This window comes from Carassius carassius, chromosome 38 (assembly GCF_963082965.1).
Source record: "Carassius carassius chromosome 38, fCarCar2.1, whole genome shotgun sequence".
NCBI classification, from domain to species: domain Eukaryota; kingdom Metazoa; phylum Chordata; class Actinopteri; order Cypriniformes; family Cyprinidae; genus Carassius; species Carassius carassius.
In genome coordinates this window covers 28,594,354-28,613,278 of record NC_081792.1, presented here as the reverse complement: position 1 = coordinate 28,613,278, position 18,925 = coordinate 28,594,354, and the positions used below count along the sequence as shown (strand labels likewise).

The following is an 18,925-nucleotide window of genomic DNA, read 5'->3' as shown; positions in this document are numbered from 1 at the left end:
GAACAATAGTCTTTAACCGGACTTTTATTTTAATGGGTTGACGTACCTTTACAGTTCTGTGTATGTGATGTGTCAAATCAAACGGTCAGATGCTCATGAAGTGACTGTCAGAGCAGTTCTGGAGATGTTGTTCATGTGTTCACGTCCTTATTTAGAGAGATAGCAGACGCTGAAATCACCGGAGCGTCACGCGCGCTTCATTGTGTGTTAATAAACAGAGACGCGCTTCTGCGCCATTCATTAACACAGACACGCAGAACATGCAGGATTCATATTTAAACAGACTGTTCCAGCTCAATATTTACAGATATTAGTCCATATCGTGATTTGATGTAAGTGCAATGACCTATTTTTGATTAATTCATTCCAAATTTTGCAAATTCCGTGCTATTCCGCGATAAACTGTAAATTCAGTTTTTATGACTGGATTCCGCGATTCCCTCCACGTTTTCTGCATCGCTGAAATCATAGGGCCCTAGTTGTGGTATGCCAGCTGTATCTTGCAATGGACATAATGGACAAATAAATTAAAAGAGGCTTCGAGGCAGAGGAATTTGCCTCGATCATTTTTTGTAATGGATTTACTCGAGTTACTCGAGGAATCGTTTCAGCCCTAGTCTGATTTAAAGGTTATGCTCGCATCATTACTCAGGTGCTCATGTAATTAGCACTGTCAAATTCAAAGCTGCTTCTGACACTTATCAGTCGATAACGATCATTTAAAATGTCAAATATCGGCCGATATATGGCAGTGTATCGGTCAACCGATAATATTAAAATACTTTTAATTTTTCTCTGCATTAGTTGCTTTTTGTGTAATTATGAGTACAAATTGATCTTGTCCATTTTGTCTTTTCCTCCGGTCCTTGATCAGGATGTTGCAGTGATTGAGGTGAAACATCTGGTCATGATGATGTGGAGTTTTGGGAACCCGACCTGTATGAATCAGGCCAACTGTTACAGCAATGCTTCCAAAGACTACTGCTACTCGGCCCGGATCCGCAGTACTGTGCTGCAGGGGCTGCCCTTCGGAGGGGTTCCCACTGTCCTTGCACTGGACTTCATGTGCTTCCTGGTAAGTGTCCTGTACGGAAAACTGTGCACCTTGATGTCTTTGATCTCTGCCTGTAGAAGAAGACAAGAATAGTTTGATATTAGCTGTAAAACACCTTTACACGGCAAAATTCTTATTAAAATGAACATCTATGTTGTACATCTAGTGGTGAGAATTGACATTTCATGATGATTTGGAGAAGAGATGACAAACTCAGCCTTTTCCTATGCAGTCAATTTAGTCATTTTATTGATCATGCCATATTTGTTTTATCATTTAGACAGATCTTCCTTTAGATTTGATTATGTCTTGAAGTGCTTTGCTTTACTAATGGAACAGATATTCAGAATGTTGACCTTGGCATCAATGGATTGACCCACATTTCTAACAGCATGTAACAGCAGTTGTTTAATCTACTAACTCTTGTCAGCTTGTCTAACTCTACACTTTGACTGCCCTCTTGACCTACATCTTTCGCTGTTGGCTTCCACTGTGGACTACACTTCAGTGTAAACTGCAAACGAGTTCTTCATCTATGCTCAGGTCAATATAAACAGTCCTAAAAGCTCCAAAACGTGTCAGCAGAAAAATCAAGCCTTGGTTTATACTCTGCAAAATGCAAATTGCATTTTTCTTTTCTTCAGTCTGTTGACTGTTGTCATTATCTGGGTCTAAATAGATGTCAAAACTGGAAAAAATGACCACAGTTGGGTAGAACAGAATTATTGTTCAGGTGCTAAGCATCCTTGAACAAAACTGCAGATTTATCTGGATTTCCTAGTTATAGCATCCCCCTATGGACAGAGTTCGATGCAAAATGGAATGTGCTCTCAAATTGTCCTGATGTTCATATCTACCGAACGTCATTAAGTTTGATCATTTTGTTTAGAAGATACATCCATTAGTAGAAGTAGGCCATGGCTAAACATTTAATTGACACTTTGCAAAGACCCGCCCCCCACCCTTAGTTTCTGTTGCTACTTCCAATAAGCCATAGCGCTCTCACGCCACACATCATGTTATCAAGCAGTGACAAATGCATCGCTGACCAAAGAGGACACTGACAACACGCCGACAGACAAGATAGAGCAGGTTACTTTTGGTATGAAACAAAGTGTCAGTGTTTCAGTTCAGGATCAGTTGTATTTGCTGAATGAATTAAAGAATCAAAATCCGGTAAATGGTCATCTTTCAGAAGTGTAGGCACCTAAGCACTAAGGTTATTTTTTTTTAATTCTTTTATTTTTATTTGTTTTTACTGGATAGACAATTTCACGTCACAGTAATGAGTGTTATTTACAGCTTGTAAACATTTGGCCTTGGACATATTTCTTTAAACTGATTGTATGTATTAGTTTGACTTCTCTTTTTCCCAGGGAACACACATACTGGTAAAAAATAAAATAAAAATAAAAATATATAGCCTGAATGCCCTGTAAGTTGCTTTGGATAAAAGCGTCTGCTAAATGCATGAATGTAAAATGTTATCACATGGCTGATTGTCTCTGCATCTCCACCTCAGGCTCTTCTTTTTGTCTTCTCCATCTTGCGGAAAGTGGCATGGGATTACGGCCGTCTGGCTCTGGTGACCGATGCTGAGAGGTAAGGACATGTCGCTGTCAAACCTGCCTGATGGATGGGTGTCACTTAGATGTCAAATTGAATAATTTCTCATTGGAGTATACTTCAATTTTTTATATTCTTTGTAGAAAATGTATGTATGTATGGTGTTTTATTTGGGAATAGGTCAAGCAAAAGAAAATTGGGGTGAAAAAGAGTGCATTTCATCCTGGCGTTATTTGAGTCCCATGTGCACAGCCTGAAAAATGACAGGGTTAAGCAGATTTGGAGAAAATCCCTGAATCCCTGTTTCACACTGTGACCTTAAATGACCAGCATTAATGGACATCATCTCATCCAATCAATAAAGTTATTTCGTAGAGTACCACCTATGGTGGCCAGAAGTATCCAGTAATGGCCGCAAACCTGGTGTTTGAGTAGAATCACTGAGATTCACCATCACTTTGTGCTCGCCACAGGTCTTTAGAGCACATTTGAGTCCACAGAAAGATCAGCACCTCTGGTTATTGATGAAATAGTCTTTCTGTGTCTCATGGGATGAAATTTAGGTCTGTTTTTTTTAGATTCTGTAGTCGTACAAAAAAGTAAACTCCTTGGTTTTCAGCGATGAGCCCATTGCTCTTTCCATTAATGTCAATTAAAAACATACACAGCTCAATTAAAAACACAAATTATAGCCTAAATTAGCTAATCTTAAGGTAAATAAATAGCAAAATGTGGAAAATTATCACAGTTTGGTAGAAAAGAACAAGTGTTGTATAGGAGCTGAACTTTCTTGATCAAAATTGCCGATTCATAAGTATTTCCTAGTTTTAGCGCCCCCTATGGGGGGATTTGGATGAAAATTGGAGCGTGTTGTCAAATTGCTCTGATATTTATACGTACCAAGTTTCATTAAGTTTGAGCATTGCTTTCAGAAGTTACGTCCTTTAGTAGAAACAGGACATGACCAAACGGTTCATTGGCTTGTGTGTGCTGAATGAATAAATGAATCACATTCCTCTAAATGATGTTTTTTCAGGAGTGTCTCTTGATGATGCTAGTAGTATTGGACCCTTTTAAATCAGTTTCTGCTTCACAGAGATGATCATCTTCCATATGTACACCCCACATGCTTTTCGCCCAGTCTCACAGCTTGAATATGCAGGTGCAACTAAACATACCCAAAACCCTTCATGATCCGCTGACATTTCTTTGGCAGGGAGGGAAGTGGATTAAAAACCACTCACACAAGCCATCTGCTTCATAAAACAGATTTCATTATTGCTGAGCAAACATGCTGTGTTTCTTCTGCTGTCAGTGCACATCTCCACTGTGTTTCTATTTTCACTCTGCTCATCCTCCTCTTGCTTTTCTTTGTTTAGTGTTTTTTTTCTTCTTCCCTCGCTGGAGTGGAATGGAGCCCACATATAATTTTCCATTGAATCGTCATGTATTATTTGCTGGTAATTAATGTTGCTGGAAATAGACAGAGCCACTGGCATATTCTTTTTTTGACTTGGTTATATAAGTGCCACATATGTATTTTTTCATTTTATTTTAAAGACTGAGCTTTTAAGAGCTGCAGTTTAATCTGGTGTTCACTATCCAGAAACTACACTGGGACTCCCTTGCATTTGTTAGTGATTTCTTGTTAAAAGTGTGTTCCCATGATTGTGTTTACTTCTTCCTGTAGTAGAGTAGACACAGGAAATAGAGTTCTGATGAGCTTCCAACTGGATTCTTATGGTTTAATAGGGCAATTTGCTGTACTTGCTCCCTCCTTAGGGTGTACTCACACTCACTTTCTTTCACTGTGTACATTCGTCCGTCCTCTAAATCAGTCTCTCATCACCAAATCCCATGTAAAAATGCCTTTGACTTTTGTATGTTGATGTGGTTGGGAGATAGTGTTTCTGGACCGCTGCGTGCTGCTGACTGCACAGTGTCAGTCTATAATAACAGCGACACACTCCAGAGGAAAGACCCATCAAATCTTGATTCCGTGTTTCCCACTTGGACTGTACATTGAACACGAGACTGCAGTCTGTACGGTTCAAAGTGAATAGATTTACATGCTAAACACTTACTGAAGGTGAAAGCACAGCTGTAATGTGGTGTTATTGAGCCGCTTTAGACAGCTTTTGGCTGTAAATGAATATCCTAGACTCATTTAAACATCACAGAAATGTGGAGCATCTGCATAGCAGCTTTCTGCTGTGCACACTAGGATTGGATAGGATAAGATTCATTACTATATTTTGGAATTGGACTGTACTGCACTAAATTTTATTAAAAATATTTTTGCATTTTTATATTATAATATTTTGTTATTCTTTTTTCATCTTTATTTATAATTTTATTTTATTTAGTGTTAATTTTATATTGTCATTGGATATTTTATTTTTTTCTATTACCCGTATTTTTCGGACTATAAGTCGCACCTGAGTATAAGTCGCATCAGTCCAAAAATACGTCATGATGAGGAAAAAAACATATAAGTCGCACTGGACTATAAGTCGCATTTATTTAGAACCAAGAACCAAGAGAAAACATTACCGTCTCCAGCCGCGAGAGGGCGCTCTATGCTGCTCAGTGTAGACTACAGGAGCACTGAGCAGCATAGAGCACCCTCTCGCGGCTGTAGACGGTAATGTTTTCTCTTGGTTCATGTCAAATTAATTTTGATAAATAAGTCGCACCTGACTATAAGTCGCAGGACCAGCCAAACTATGAAAAAAAGTGCGACTTATAGTCCGGAAAATACGGTATATTTGATAATTGATATTTTAAATTGATATTTTTATTGTATTTTATATTTTTATATCTTTTTAAAAAATTTATTTTTGAATTTTTTTATATATTTGTTTTATTTTTTTACTTTTTATTTAACTTTTTTTAAATTTCTTACATTTTATTTTTTATTTTATATTTTGTTGTCATTTTTATATTGTCGTTTTATTTCTTTACAATAAAGTATTTTAATTGCACGTCATCTTTAAAGTATATTGGGAGGTACTGATATGTTCACAGATATATCGTGTATCTCTCCACAGCTGAAGCTCTGACAGCTGCAGTCTTCAGAAATGTGTTGATCTGAATGTATTCAAGCTTATTTTTTCCTTCCTCTTGTTTTTTTCTTTCCTTCCCAAGACAGAAGAGAAGATTCAGCGGTCTGGAGGAGCGGGAGTAGTATGTTCTGTTATTGTTCCTCCTTTACTTTATTCTGCTCGCTGAAAAACTAACCGCTCACTTCTTCTGATAAACTTGTGTGTGTGTGTGTAATGGTTTGTAACTGTGGGGATGTCACTTTAGAGGGATGTGTGAGAGATTGTTGTCCATAGTGTTTTCTTGCTCTGCTCACCACATATAAATTTTCCTCGTGTGTGTGTGTGAGATGATTTACTCACACATGTAAATTTAGCTTTGGGAATGGCCTCTAACACACGAGTGTCAATAACTGCCTGCCCTTCGTGTCTCTCTTTGTGACGTTTGTTACTTGACTACAGTAAGAGGAAGGAACGCAGTAACTATGAGCCTGTACGCAGGTAAAAGAGCTTTAGCGTGTCTCTCTGACCTGTTGTGACCCCAAAAGTGGATCCTAACAAGACCCCTCAGTATTGTGAGTCGTCCTGCCCTGTGAATGTGTATCTTCTCATGTAGAGCGATTTGGTGATCGTAGATGGATATGATTTCCTCAACAGAGCTATTGAGGTCGTTTTAGCCGTAGATGAGCATGTCCTTGTTCTCCCAGTGTTGCCCTAATGGTCCGAAACAACAAATTAGTCGATTTCAAATGGATTTAAAAGAATGTTTCACCAAACAAAATGAAAGTTCTGTTATAATTTTATTCATCTTCATGATGTTCCAAAGTAGGGACGGGTCACTTCTAGTCAACCAGCAAACGAGTTATCATGCTATCAAGTTTGCTATTTTATTATTTTATCATTATATATTTCTCAGTGTGCATATAAGAATTTATATATTAAATAGTAAATGCACAATAAATATTATATAATACAATATTATGCACTGAGTGATATAACATTTTTCATATATAATTATTTGCTGTTCAAAGCAAAATTGTTTGAGAGCCTAATTGTACAGAATTTCCTTAAAACAGATTACCGTAGTTAACTTAATATTAAGTGAAAGTGAATTTATTTATTTATATATATATATATATATATATATATATATACACATGCATACATATATATATATATATATATACAAATATATTATTTTTTTCTACTTTCACATTTTATCTTTTAAATATAATGAGAGATTCAAATGTTCTTTATTTTATTTTATTTTATTCTTTGCTGCCCAGGAAGGACAAAATAAATAAATACAGCATAACTCAGCAGAGTTCATGGCCATTCATAGCATCAGCAGAATAATTTTTTTTTTTTTTTGCCATACAAGCACTGCTGACTTTAATGATTTGATTGACAGGTGATGTATTGACCAATGAAAACAAGTGTAGAAATAGAGCTTGGATTCAGTTCAGTGTGTAATGAAAACAGTGCTGAGGTCAGAAAATGCTTACAGTTTTTTCTATTGCTAAACGACAGTGAGCACATCTGGAGCTACATGTGCAAAACTCTAACTACAGTCTGCACTAGCAACAGTCACCTGAGCTAAACAGTTCACATCACCAGAGAGGAGAAACACTACACACAACCCTCGCTGAGAGAACACACACCGTCATTCAGAACACACCGAGAGGAAAAACACCACACACAACCCTCGCTGAGAGAACACACACAGTCATTCAGAACACACCGAGGGGAAAAACACCACACACAACCCTCACTGAGATAACGCGCACCGTCACTCAGAACACACCGAGAGGAGAAACACTACACACAACCCTCGCTGAGATAACACACACCGTCACTCGGAACACACCGAGAGGAGAAACACTACACACAACCCTCGCTGAGATAACACACACCGTCACTCGGAACACACCGAGAGGAAACACTACACACAACCCTCGCTGAGATAACACACACCGTCACTCGGAACACACCGAGAGGAGAAACACTACACACAACCCTCGCTGAGATAACACACACCGTCACTCAGAACACACAGAGAGGAGAAACACCACACACGACCCTCGCTGAGATAACACACACCGTCACTCAGAACCCCCCGAGAGGAGAAACACTACACACAACCCTCGCGGAGATAACACACACCGTCACTCGGAACACACCGAGAGGAAACACTACACACAACCCTCGCTGAGATAACACACACCGTCACTCAGAACACACAGAGAGGAGAAACACCACACACGACCCTCGCTGAGATAACACACACCGTCACTCAGAACCCCCCGAGAGGAGAAACACTACACACAACCCTCGATGAGATAACACACACCGTCACTCAGAACACACCGAGAGGAGAAACACCACACACAACCCTCGCTGAGACAACACACACCGTAACTCGGAACACACCGAGAGGAGAAACACCACACACAACCCTCGCTGAGATAACACACACCATCACTCAGAACACACCTAGAGGAGAAACACCACACACAACCCTCTCTGAGATAACACACACCGTCACTCAGAACACACCGAGAGGAGAAACACCACACGAGACCCTCACTGAGATAACACACACCGTCACTCAGAACACACCGAGAGGAGAAACACTACACACAACCCTCGCTGAGATAACACACATCGTCACTCGGAACACACCGAGAGGAGAAACACCACACACAACCCTCGCTGAGATAACACACACCGTCACTAGGAACACACCGAGAGGAGAAACACCACACACAACCCTCGCTGAGATAACACACACCGTCACTCAGAACACACCGAGTGGAGAAACACCACACAAAACCCTCGCTGAGATAACACACACCGTCACTCAGAACACACCGAGAGGAAAAACACCACACACAACCCTCGCTGAGATAACACACACCGTCACTCAGAACACACCGAGAGGAGAAACGTACTCGGTTACTAACGTAACCTCGGTTCCCTGAGATGAGGGAACGAGTACTGCGTAAGCTAGCTTACGCTATGGGAAAAGGTCCCCTTTTCTCGAGAATATGAAGCCAAAAATTATCCTTAATTTTTAAATAATGTAAAACGCAGTGCTGCAGCACAGCAGACCCAAGCGAAGCGGCTCGCGCGCTTATTGGCTGTGCTGCGGCAACTGCAGCAACCTATGGTGAGGCGGCGGAGAGTAACGAACCAATGGGGGCCCTTCGCGCCCATTGGACGTCAGAGCGCGCCAAAATAGGCGTGGCTGGAACTATATAAGCCACCGCTTCACCATAGGGATCAGGTTTTAAATCGACTGAAGCGATCACCCGGTCCGAGCACATAGCACGGCAGGTTACGCAGTACTCGTTCCCTCATCTCAGGGAACCGAGGTTACGTTAGTAACCGAGTACGTTCCCTTTCGAGAGTACTCTCGTACTGCGTAAGCTAGCTTACGCTATGGGAACACAATGTAAAACGCCGTGCGTGCTCGGGAACTTCGACCTGTCACAGCCCAAGGCGAGAGCTCGGGGCTTTATAGCAGGAGAAATCCCAGTCCCAACAGCCAACCTTAGTGAGCTTTATATAGGGAACGAAAAAAGGGGGACGTGATAAGGCTTAGCACGTCTATATAGAAAGTACCCTGGCCTGCAGGGCAGGGACTTGCAGATTATAGAATCTAATAAATGTGGACGGAGAGGCCCAGCCTGCCGTCGCACAGATATCATCCAGTGGTATCCCGCAGGACCACGCCCATGACGAGGCCATACCTCGGGTGGAATGGGCTCTGATGCCGAACGGGCAGTGAAGGCCCTTAGAGTTGTAAGCCAGCGAGATAGTGTCTACTATCCATCGCGATAGGCTTTGCTTCGTGGTGGCGAGACCTCGGGTGCGCCCACCAAAGCATATGAAGAGCTGGTCCGACCTCCTGAATAAGGCGGAGCGCGCAATATAGGTTTTAAGAGCCCTGACGGGGCAGATGAAGCTCGCGTTGCTTTCGTCGCTTTGCGAGGAAAGGGCTGACAGCGAGATGACCTGCGCTCTGAACGGTGTTGACAGCACCTTGGGGACATAGCCGTGTCTTGGTCTGAGAATGACTCTGGAGTCATTAGGCCCAAACTCGAGACAGTCAGCGCTTACAGATAGCGCATGTTAATCCCCCACTCGCTTGACTGAGGCCAGAGCCAGTAGAAAAGCGGTTTTGAACGAAAGAAGCTTCATATCGACAGACTGAAGCGGTTCAAAAGGGGGGCCCTTTAAGGCCTCTAGGACCGTGGACAGGTCCCAGGAAGGGATTGAAGGGGGTCGGGGAGGGTTCTTTCCGCAGCGGTATTGGCCATGGGGCTGTACTGGACAGCTGCATCAGCTCGGAGAACCAAGGTTGGGTCGTCCAGAGTGGGGCTACTAGCAGCATAGCACATCTGCTCTTCCTGACCCGATCGATGACCTGCGGCAGCATCGCGACCGGTGGGAAGGCATAAAGCGGGCGTCTGGGCCAATCGAGGGCCAGCGCGTCCCTGCTCTTTGAAAAATATATTGGGCAATGAGCGTTGTCTTCTGAGGCGAAGAGGTCGACCTCTGCCCTGCCGAAGATGCTCCACATCAACTGAACCGTCTGTGGGTGAAGAGACCACTCCCCAGGGGGAACATTCGCCCTGGAAAGCATGTCCGGGCCCCGGTTCAGGATGCCAGGTACATGCGCTGCCTTTAGCGAGCGCAGATTGCAATGTGCCCATGTCAGAAGACGCTCGGTCAGGGTGTGCAAGGTTTCTGACCTGACACCACCCTGGCGATTTATGTAGGCCACCACTGACATGCTGTCTGATCTGACCAGAACGTGATGGCCCTTTAAAAATGGGAGGAAAGCTTTCAGGGATAGTTCGACCGCTATCATCTCCAGACAGTTTATGTGTAACAGTCGCTCCGGGCTCGACCAGAGGCCGGAGGCAGACCTGCCCTCGTACAGGGCGCCCCAACCGAGGTTGGATGCATCTGTCGAGACTACTTTCCATTTCGAGACAGCGCCCGTGCTTACGCCTAACTGATACCAGTTGGCTATTTTCCAAGGGGCCAGAGCTGCGATGCAGCCGTGGGTCACCCTGATGCGCGCGCGGCCGGAAATCCAGGCGCGCGCTGGAACACGGTCTCTCAGCCAGCGCTGTAGTGGGCGCATGCGCAGCAGGCCCAGTTTGAGAACCGCAGAGGCTGATGCCATCAGACCTAGCATTTCCTGAAATCGTTTGAGCGGGTAAAGAGACCCGGCTTTGAACGACACGGCTAAATGCTGAATAGTGAGAGCGCGCTGTGACATCAGACGCGCTGTACATGTCACAGAGTCTATGTCTATCCCCAAAAAGGAAATCCTCTGGCTGGGAGACAGAGCGCTCTTGACAGTGTTGATCGTGAGACCCAGGCATTCTAAATGGCTGAGGATCCAGGATCTGTGTGTCGTCAGTAGTTCCTCGGAATGGGCTAAAACTAGCCAGTCGTCGAGGTAGTTCAATACTCGCATTCCCCGCATTCTCAGGGGTGCGAGAGCGGCATCCATGCACCGCGTAAACGTACGGGGCGCTACGGAGAGGCCGAATGGAAGAACCATGTATTGATAAGTCTGCCCCTCGAAGGCGAATCTCAAGAATGGCCTGTGATGGGGTGCTATTTGAATGTGAAAGTAAGCGTCTTTCAGATCCACTGAGAAAAACCAATCCCTCGGGCGAATTTGCGCGAGTATTTGTTTGGTAGTTAACATTTTGAACGATCGCGTCATAAGCGCTTTGTTCAAACGTCTGAGATCTAGGATGGGTCTGAGACCGCCATCCTTTTTTGGTACGAGGAAGTAGCGGCTGTAAAAGCCTGACTCGCGCTGCGCAGGGGGGACAGTTTCTATCGCCCCTTTTGCAAGAAGGTTTATCAGTTCGGCGCGAAGGACGTGTGTCATTTCGCTTTTCACTTTCGTTTTGACCACGGCGCGAAAGCGCGGCGGTCTGCGAGCGAACTGGAGCGAGTAACCTCGTTTTATTATATTCAAAACCCAATCTGATATGCCGGGGATGGCCTGCCATGCAGCGGCTCGTGCGGCTATGGGTTGAATGTGCTTCGGGCACTGGCCGCCTGTTATGAGGGGACCAGTAGCTCGAGTATGCTGTGCTTGTGACACTGTGGTGACAGCGCTTATTTGTAGGGTTGCGCACTGAGAAGTGGGCACGCGCGCTACATTTAGAGCACCTCCAGCGCGAGCGGGAAGGTGGGCATGAAAGGAGACCCGAGTGAGTCTTTGTGACACTTGGGGGAGTGTGTATACATGTAGGGGTGCGTACTGTGTAGTGGGCACACTGCCTACATAGAAAAAGCTCTTTTTGTGCTTTATTGAGGTCGCCGTGAAAACGGCGTTTGTGTGCAGGCGTGCGTGCATTGTAACAGGCTCGTTTACTGCAGTATAGACATCTCCAACCGCCTTTAGTGAGGGGATTGGAGGAAGCATGTGAGGTTTCTTGTGTGGTGGTCCGGCCGCAGCGGGACTTAACCACGGTCTTTTCAGCCCGAAGGTCAGGAGGGCTTCGGAGGCTCGGGGTTCAGCACAATCCTGGGCCGAGGTCCCCGTCTCTCTGGCGGTTTGCGGCTCGTAGAGCGAGAGCGGTGCTGGGTTTTGGTCGCTGGGCGAGACTGTAAGTCTGGCTGCGATGGCTTCGAGGTCTGAGGGGGCGGCGCGTTTCTACGGCGTCCCGCAGCAGAGCTAGAGCGTTTCGGCAGGAAGTGTCTCATTGCCTGCGACGTTTTCTGAGCCTCAGTGAAGCGTTCAGCGAAACCCTTAACCGACTGCCCAAAGAGGCCGGAAGGCGAGATATGAGAGTCGAGAAAGGCGGATTTGTCGGCGTCTTTCATCTCCGTGAGCGTGAGCCAGAGGTGTCGCTCTAAAACAGCGAGGCTTGCCATGCTTCGCTGAGATAACACACACCGTCACTCAGAACACACCGAGGGGAAAAACACCACACACAACCCTCGCTGAGATAACACACACCGTCACTCGGAACACACCGAGAGGAGAAACACCACACACAACCCTCGCTGAGATAACACACACCGTCACTCGGAACACACCGAGAGGAGAAACACCACACACAACCCTCGCTGAGATAACACACACCGTCACTCGGAACACACCGAGAGGAAAAACACCACACACGACCCTCGCCGAGATAACACACACCGTCACTCAGAACACACCGAGAGGAGAAACACTACACACGACCCTCGCTGAGATAACACACACCGTCACTCAGAACACACCGAGAGGAGAAACACCACACACAACCCTCGCTGAGATAACACACACCGTCACTCGGAACACACCGAGAGGAGAAACACTACACACGACCCTCGCTGAGATAACACACACCGTCACTCAGAACACACAGAGAGGAAAAACACCACACACGACCCTCGCTGAGATAACACACACCGTCACTCAGAACACACCGAGAGGAGAAACACTACACACGACCCTCGCTGAGATAACACACACCGTCACTCAGAACACACAGAGAGGAGACACACTACACACAACCCTCGCTGAGATAACACACACCGTCACTCAGAACACACCGAGAGGAGAAACACCACACACGACCCTCGCTGAGATAACACACACCGTCACTCAGAACACACAGAGAGGAGACACACTACACACAACCCTCGCTGAGATAACACACACCGTCACTCAGAACACACAGAGAGGAGACACACTACACACGACCCTCGCTGAGATAACACACACCGTCACTCAGAACACACAGAGAGGAGAAACACCACACACAACCCTCGCTGAGATAACACACACCGTCACTCAGAACACACCGAGAGGAGAAACACCACACACAACCCTCGCTGAGATAACACACACCGTCACTCAGAACACACAGAGAGGAGAAACACCACACACAACCCTCGCTGAGATAACACACACCGTCACTCAGAACACACCGAGAGGAGAAACACTAGCATCAAACACCAATACAGAAAATACAAACTGTTCATCTTTACAGTATGAACAATTTCAGTGACTTCAGTGATTTATTCACATTTTTAGAACATAACAATTCTTTAAGGTAAATGAAAATTAGCAGTTTGCTTCAATAGTCTGCAGTAATTTACAGAATTACAGTAATGAGAAAAAAAATGTAGAAACTAAAAGTACATACTGTAATTCGAACAAATAATTTTCATGGCTAATCCTGAAATTGCAATCAGCAGTGTTTGAAATCTATTCTGTTTTGAATGTGTGCTTCACAGTTTTGACAGCAGTGTGTTAGCATTTGAACAAAGTGCTGTAAATCCACAGTGTTGTGCAGGTTGTGGTTAAAGTCGTGGGATAAGTGTGTAGAGTTTTGAAAACTGTATTTAAGCAATGAAAAACGAACTAGAGTTTGGTCACATGAACTGCTGCTGTGCAGACTGTAGTTAGAGTTTTGCACATGTGACTCCAGTTGTGCTCACTGTCATTTAGCAATAGAAAAAAACTGTAATACAGATTTATTTTTACTTATTTGCTAAATGTTCGTTTTAGCCTGGTTACCCGTGAACCTCTGTTCTTATCACTGCGTTTGAGACGCAGCAGTGCAGGTGTTTCAGAGAGGACCTCACAGATCCTTCTTCTGTTAGTCTAATGAGTCTGTCAGTCATCCTGACCCGCAGCAGAGAAACCACAGTGAAAAAAATCATGTGACTGCATCCTTTTTCCAACTGTGTCAGTGCCATTCTGGAAAGGTTTCCAACCGGTCTTCAAACCTGCTCGTTTTAAACTAGGAACTAGTAACGTCAGAGATCATGTCCTCAACAAGTACAGTTCTTAGAAACAGCTCGATATGAAACATTTATCAAAGCTAGTGAGCGATGCTTTAGAAGGCGTAAATAAATGACTTTGGGTGCTAAATGTTATTCTAAATATTATAAAATAATATTTAGTATAAATTAATTAATTAATCAATTTATTTATTTATTTGTTTGTATACGAGCCTAATTCTACCAGACTTTTTTAAATTTTTTTATTTTGAAGCACATTAACAAATGACTTTGGATGCTGAAAAGTTTAAGATGACAGTAGCTTTTAAACATTCAAAACTGAGTCAAAGGAGGCTGGAAGTGTCTTTCTGTTAGGATGGCTTCGATCTGTGTTTGCTCTGCAGTGTGTTTTGGGATTAGATGTGGCTTCATCTGATTTTAGGATTAATATCTTTCAGGGTATGGAGGGAAATGTGCATTACAGATGTATTCTCTGTTTCTCTAGCACCTAAATACTTAATATGCCATCTACCCCAAGATGAGACTGACCTACAGAGTCTGGCTCCACTTGACTTATTCCAGGCCTTCAGAATAACCTGAAACATCCACTTTAAGACTTCAGAAGACCTGAACCAGTGTTTCTCTCTCACTGCTTTCTGCATCTTGTTTGTGTACAGTGTGGCTTCAGCTCTTCATTCTGAAACACCAGACCGTTATGAACGTCTCACCTCCGTCTCCAGCTCGGTGGACTTCGAACAACGAGATAATGTAAGACACCTGTTGGGGAAAGTTACTTTTTATGAAAAGTAATGACTTTGGATCAGACTCAATGTCTTTATTCGTTGTATCCCAGTCCTTCTAGCTCCCTGTGTAGTCTATTCAATCTTACATGCAACACTAACCTTACATCAGTGTTATGTACATTTGGAAAGAACCATGGCCTTTACAGAGAGAAATACAGATTTTGCTTTAAATCACTGTCATGATGAATCAGCAGTCCCCAGAAGCCCTCAGAAGAGAATTTGACTCAACAGAACCCCCAAATAAACTCCCTCAAATTGAAACCTCAGGATCCCTTAAAGTGATTAAGAGCAGTGGTTGACCAATATAGATTTTTTTGTTGTAAAATATTGATCGCTATATCCGCCTTGGCAATATGTTAGTCGACCACTAATTTATAGAGAAATGTGTGATTTAGCCTCATCAACAGACCATATATATATATAAAAACAGCGTAGGATGGGATTTCCACAGGAAAATTTAAAAGGTGACACCACATACCAAACTCAGCCCCTTGGGATGCCATCTTTAACCTGTTTTCCGGCCTCTTAAGAGATCAGTGGATCAGTGCAGGACTTCAGCATCTCCTGTTTTTGTTCACCTGCGTTCACCTCTAATCCTGCCAGAGAAATCAGCCGACATCCTCACATACTCTCACCGAGAGCCTTTTATAGGCCTGGCTGACGTGTTGAAGCCATAAGAACTCATAAATGCAGTGATAGTCTGTTTATTTGTTTGTGTGTGTGAGAGAGAGAGAGAGAGACCGAGGACTGTGTGTGTGTGTGTGTGTGTGTGTGTGTGTGTGTGTGTGTGTGTGTGTTCATCACACATTCATTGTTTGATGTGCTTTCATTGCAGGGCTTCTGTTCCTGGTTGACGGCCATATTCAGAATAAAGTAAGTGTCTCTTTGGCTCTAACCTGAGGTTTTTAATATCAATAGCACAGCACAGCAGAACACACAGTGCTACTGCTTGTTCCCCAAACTATTTTTTTTTTTCAGCTGAGCCCCTTAGACCTAAGGTACCCCTGATTTTAAGTTAATATTTAAACACATTTGCATCTTCACTGTTCTCTAATATCGGTCACGTGACACAAAGGTAAACTGAATATTTCATCTTTTATATTCCACAAACGTTTTATTTTTATTATTTTTATTCGAATTGTGCATTTTTAAGTTTTAATAAATTTTTAGAAAGTGTTTTTTATAAAAAAAAAAAAAATATATATATATATATATATATATATAATATTTAATTGTACTTTTTATGATTTTCTACAATTTTTAATAAGTATTTTTTATTATAGATTTTTCTTAATTGCATATTTTTACGGTTTTAATAATTTTGTAGAGTTTTATTAAAAAAATTATTTATCTATTTTCATTGTACAATTTTATGATTTTTTTATTTTTATGAAGCATCTTATTTCAATTATATTTATCAGTTGTTATTATTCTTGATTTATTTTTGTTGTACATCTAATGGTTTTTATAAATTTATAGTAAGTTTTATTTTGCTGTAATTAATTTATTTTGACTATTATTTATTATTTTATTTTTACGTTTTCATGATTTTAATAATTAGTTTTTTTTTCTCACAAACCTCCTGCAGTTCCCTCACAAATCCCAGTTTGGGAAACCTTGCTGCATTACATATCTGTTCTATACTGTATATAATACCCCATACTCCATCCTTTATATTTGATAATCTGTTCTCCATACTCTGTAATCAAGCATTGTCTCTCTATGTCATGAAGGATAAGGGTGAGTAACGTGAGTCTGGTTTCCCACAGGGACGAGGAGATCCGGGAGAAGTGTGGTGAAGATGCCGTTCATTACCTGTCGTTCCAGCGGCACATCATCGGTCTGCTGGTTGTGGTGGGCGTTCTGTCGGTGGGCATCGTTCTGCCGGTCAACTTCTCAGGCAACCTGCTGGGTGAGTCCTAGACTGTGGAGGTCAGAGGTCAGCTGTGTGATTGTAGGGGCTGGTATTTCATCTGATTGTTAGTTTAGAGTTGTTTTGATCCAGTCAAAGCTCTTTCAGTGTAAGTGTTCAGCTGGAGCTTCACGTGTCAAATCTTCACAGATTTTTATCAAGTAAACGTCAGAATAACTGTAGTTTTATTCATTTAAAAAGCTTTTTTGTATGTAGATTTTAAAATTATTTTAGTTGTACTTTTTATACATTTCTAACAGGCATTTTAGTAGTATTATTATGATTATGAATGTATTTATTTTAATTGTATATTTTATTATATTATTAATTTGTATAGCGTTTTTTTTTTAATTATTTTAAAATTAATTTCCTTAATTGCCCATTTTTATGGATTTATTAATTGTGCAGTTTTTTATATTATTAAAAAATTATTTAAATTTTACAGTTTTAAAATTATATTAACTTAAGCGTAATTTTCCAACTCGTTACGATTTTAACTTTTAGTAAGCATTTTATTCTTAATGATATTTTAAAATGTATATCTGTTGTACATATTATGATTTTATACATTTTTTTTATAAGTTTTTTATTTTGTTATTATTTATTCCAATTTTACATTATGGTTTTATAAATTTTCAGTAAGCATGTTATTTGACTATTAATTTTAAATTATTTATCTCTATAGACCGTTGTTACTTAACTAACATTGATATACTACTGTAGTTTTCAGTAATATCTTTAATTGGTTTTACATTTTCTTTTTTCAGTTTAAAGTAATTTAATAATGTGTTTTTTAATCTTTTTCATTTTTTTTGGATTGTGTAGTTTTTTTTATTTAGTTTATTTAGCATTATTTATGAATTTGTATTATTTTAGTATTTAGTAGTATTACTATATTCTTATTTGCTTCATCTAATAAGCATTTTTTACGTATTGTTTTGGATATTATTATTTTTCTCTTTATTTTTTCTGTTTGTTAAGAAATCATGTATCCAAATCTTTTTGATTCTGTTGACTTTAGTCCAGATTTCTGTATCTTCATCATTTTAAATGTTATATTATTTGATATTAATAATATTGATATATTATAATTTTTTATTATAATTATCATTTATTGTATTTATTTTATTTTAATCTTTATTTTACTTAATTTTTCAGTTAGATTTTTCTATTTTTGATTGATTATAATTTATTAAGTTGTATTTATATTATTTTAGTTGTTTTTATTCACTTTTAATGCATTTATTTTATTGAAAAATGTCATTCTTTTGTATTCTGCGACTGCATTACGCACACAAAATGACAGCGTTTCCTGAGAATGACCCATTTGTAAGCTTTCAAAGCACAAATGAAGTTATTTGTATTTTTTTCCTCAGAGAACAATGCATACAGCTTTGGACGCACAACGATCGCCAACTTGAATTCCGGGTGAGGCAGTTTATTCATACATTAAAATCCCCCCCCAGTTATGCTTTTATTGGAGAGGTCATGATGTATTTTGAGTGTTCTGGTAAAGTGCACGTCTCTTTCTCTCTCTGATTCAGGAATAACCTGTTATGGCTGCACACATCCTTTGCCTTCATGTACCTGCTCTTCACCGTCTACAGCATGAGACGCCACACGTCCAAAATGCACTACAAGGAAGATGATCTGGTACATCAACTGCATCAATTTAGAGCAGGGGTTGGCAACCTACGGCACGCGTGCCAACAGTGGCACGCAGAGGGATAATCGCTGGCACGCAAGCAATAAGGAAAACTGTATAATGACGTACAGTTTGATGTAATAA

The 18,925-nt window shown here is 41.6% G+C and overlaps 1 protein-coding gene across 2 annotated transcripts in view; it reads left to right on the top strand.

The window, feature by feature from the left end:
- Nucleotides 1-867: 867 nt before the first annotated feature.
- The window catches only part of LOC132119725 (CSC1-like protein 2), a 34,622-nt gene continuing 16,564 nt past the window's right edge, over nt 868-18,925 (top strand). The window contains exons 1-8 of one of the 2 annotated variants that reach the window (XM_059529922.1): nt 868-1,075; nt 2,577-2,656; nt 5,768-5,806; nt 15,099-15,189; nt 16,060-16,097; nt 16,994-17,136; nt 18,513-18,564; nt 18,681-18,789. In XM_059529922.1, coding sequence (XP_059385905.1) covers nt 908-1,075; nt 2,577-2,656; nt 5,768-5,806; nt 15,099-15,189; nt 16,060-16,097; nt 16,994-17,136; nt 18,513-18,564; nt 18,681-18,789 — 720 coding nt within the window. In that variant the 5' untranslated portion in view covers nt 868-907. The remainder of the gene's footprint in view (nt 1,076-2,576; nt 2,657-5,767; nt 5,807-15,098; nt 15,190-16,059; nt 16,098-16,993; nt 17,137-18,512; nt 18,565-18,680; nt 18,790-18,925) is intronic. The other variant, XM_059529923.1, reaches the window with a different exon arrangement.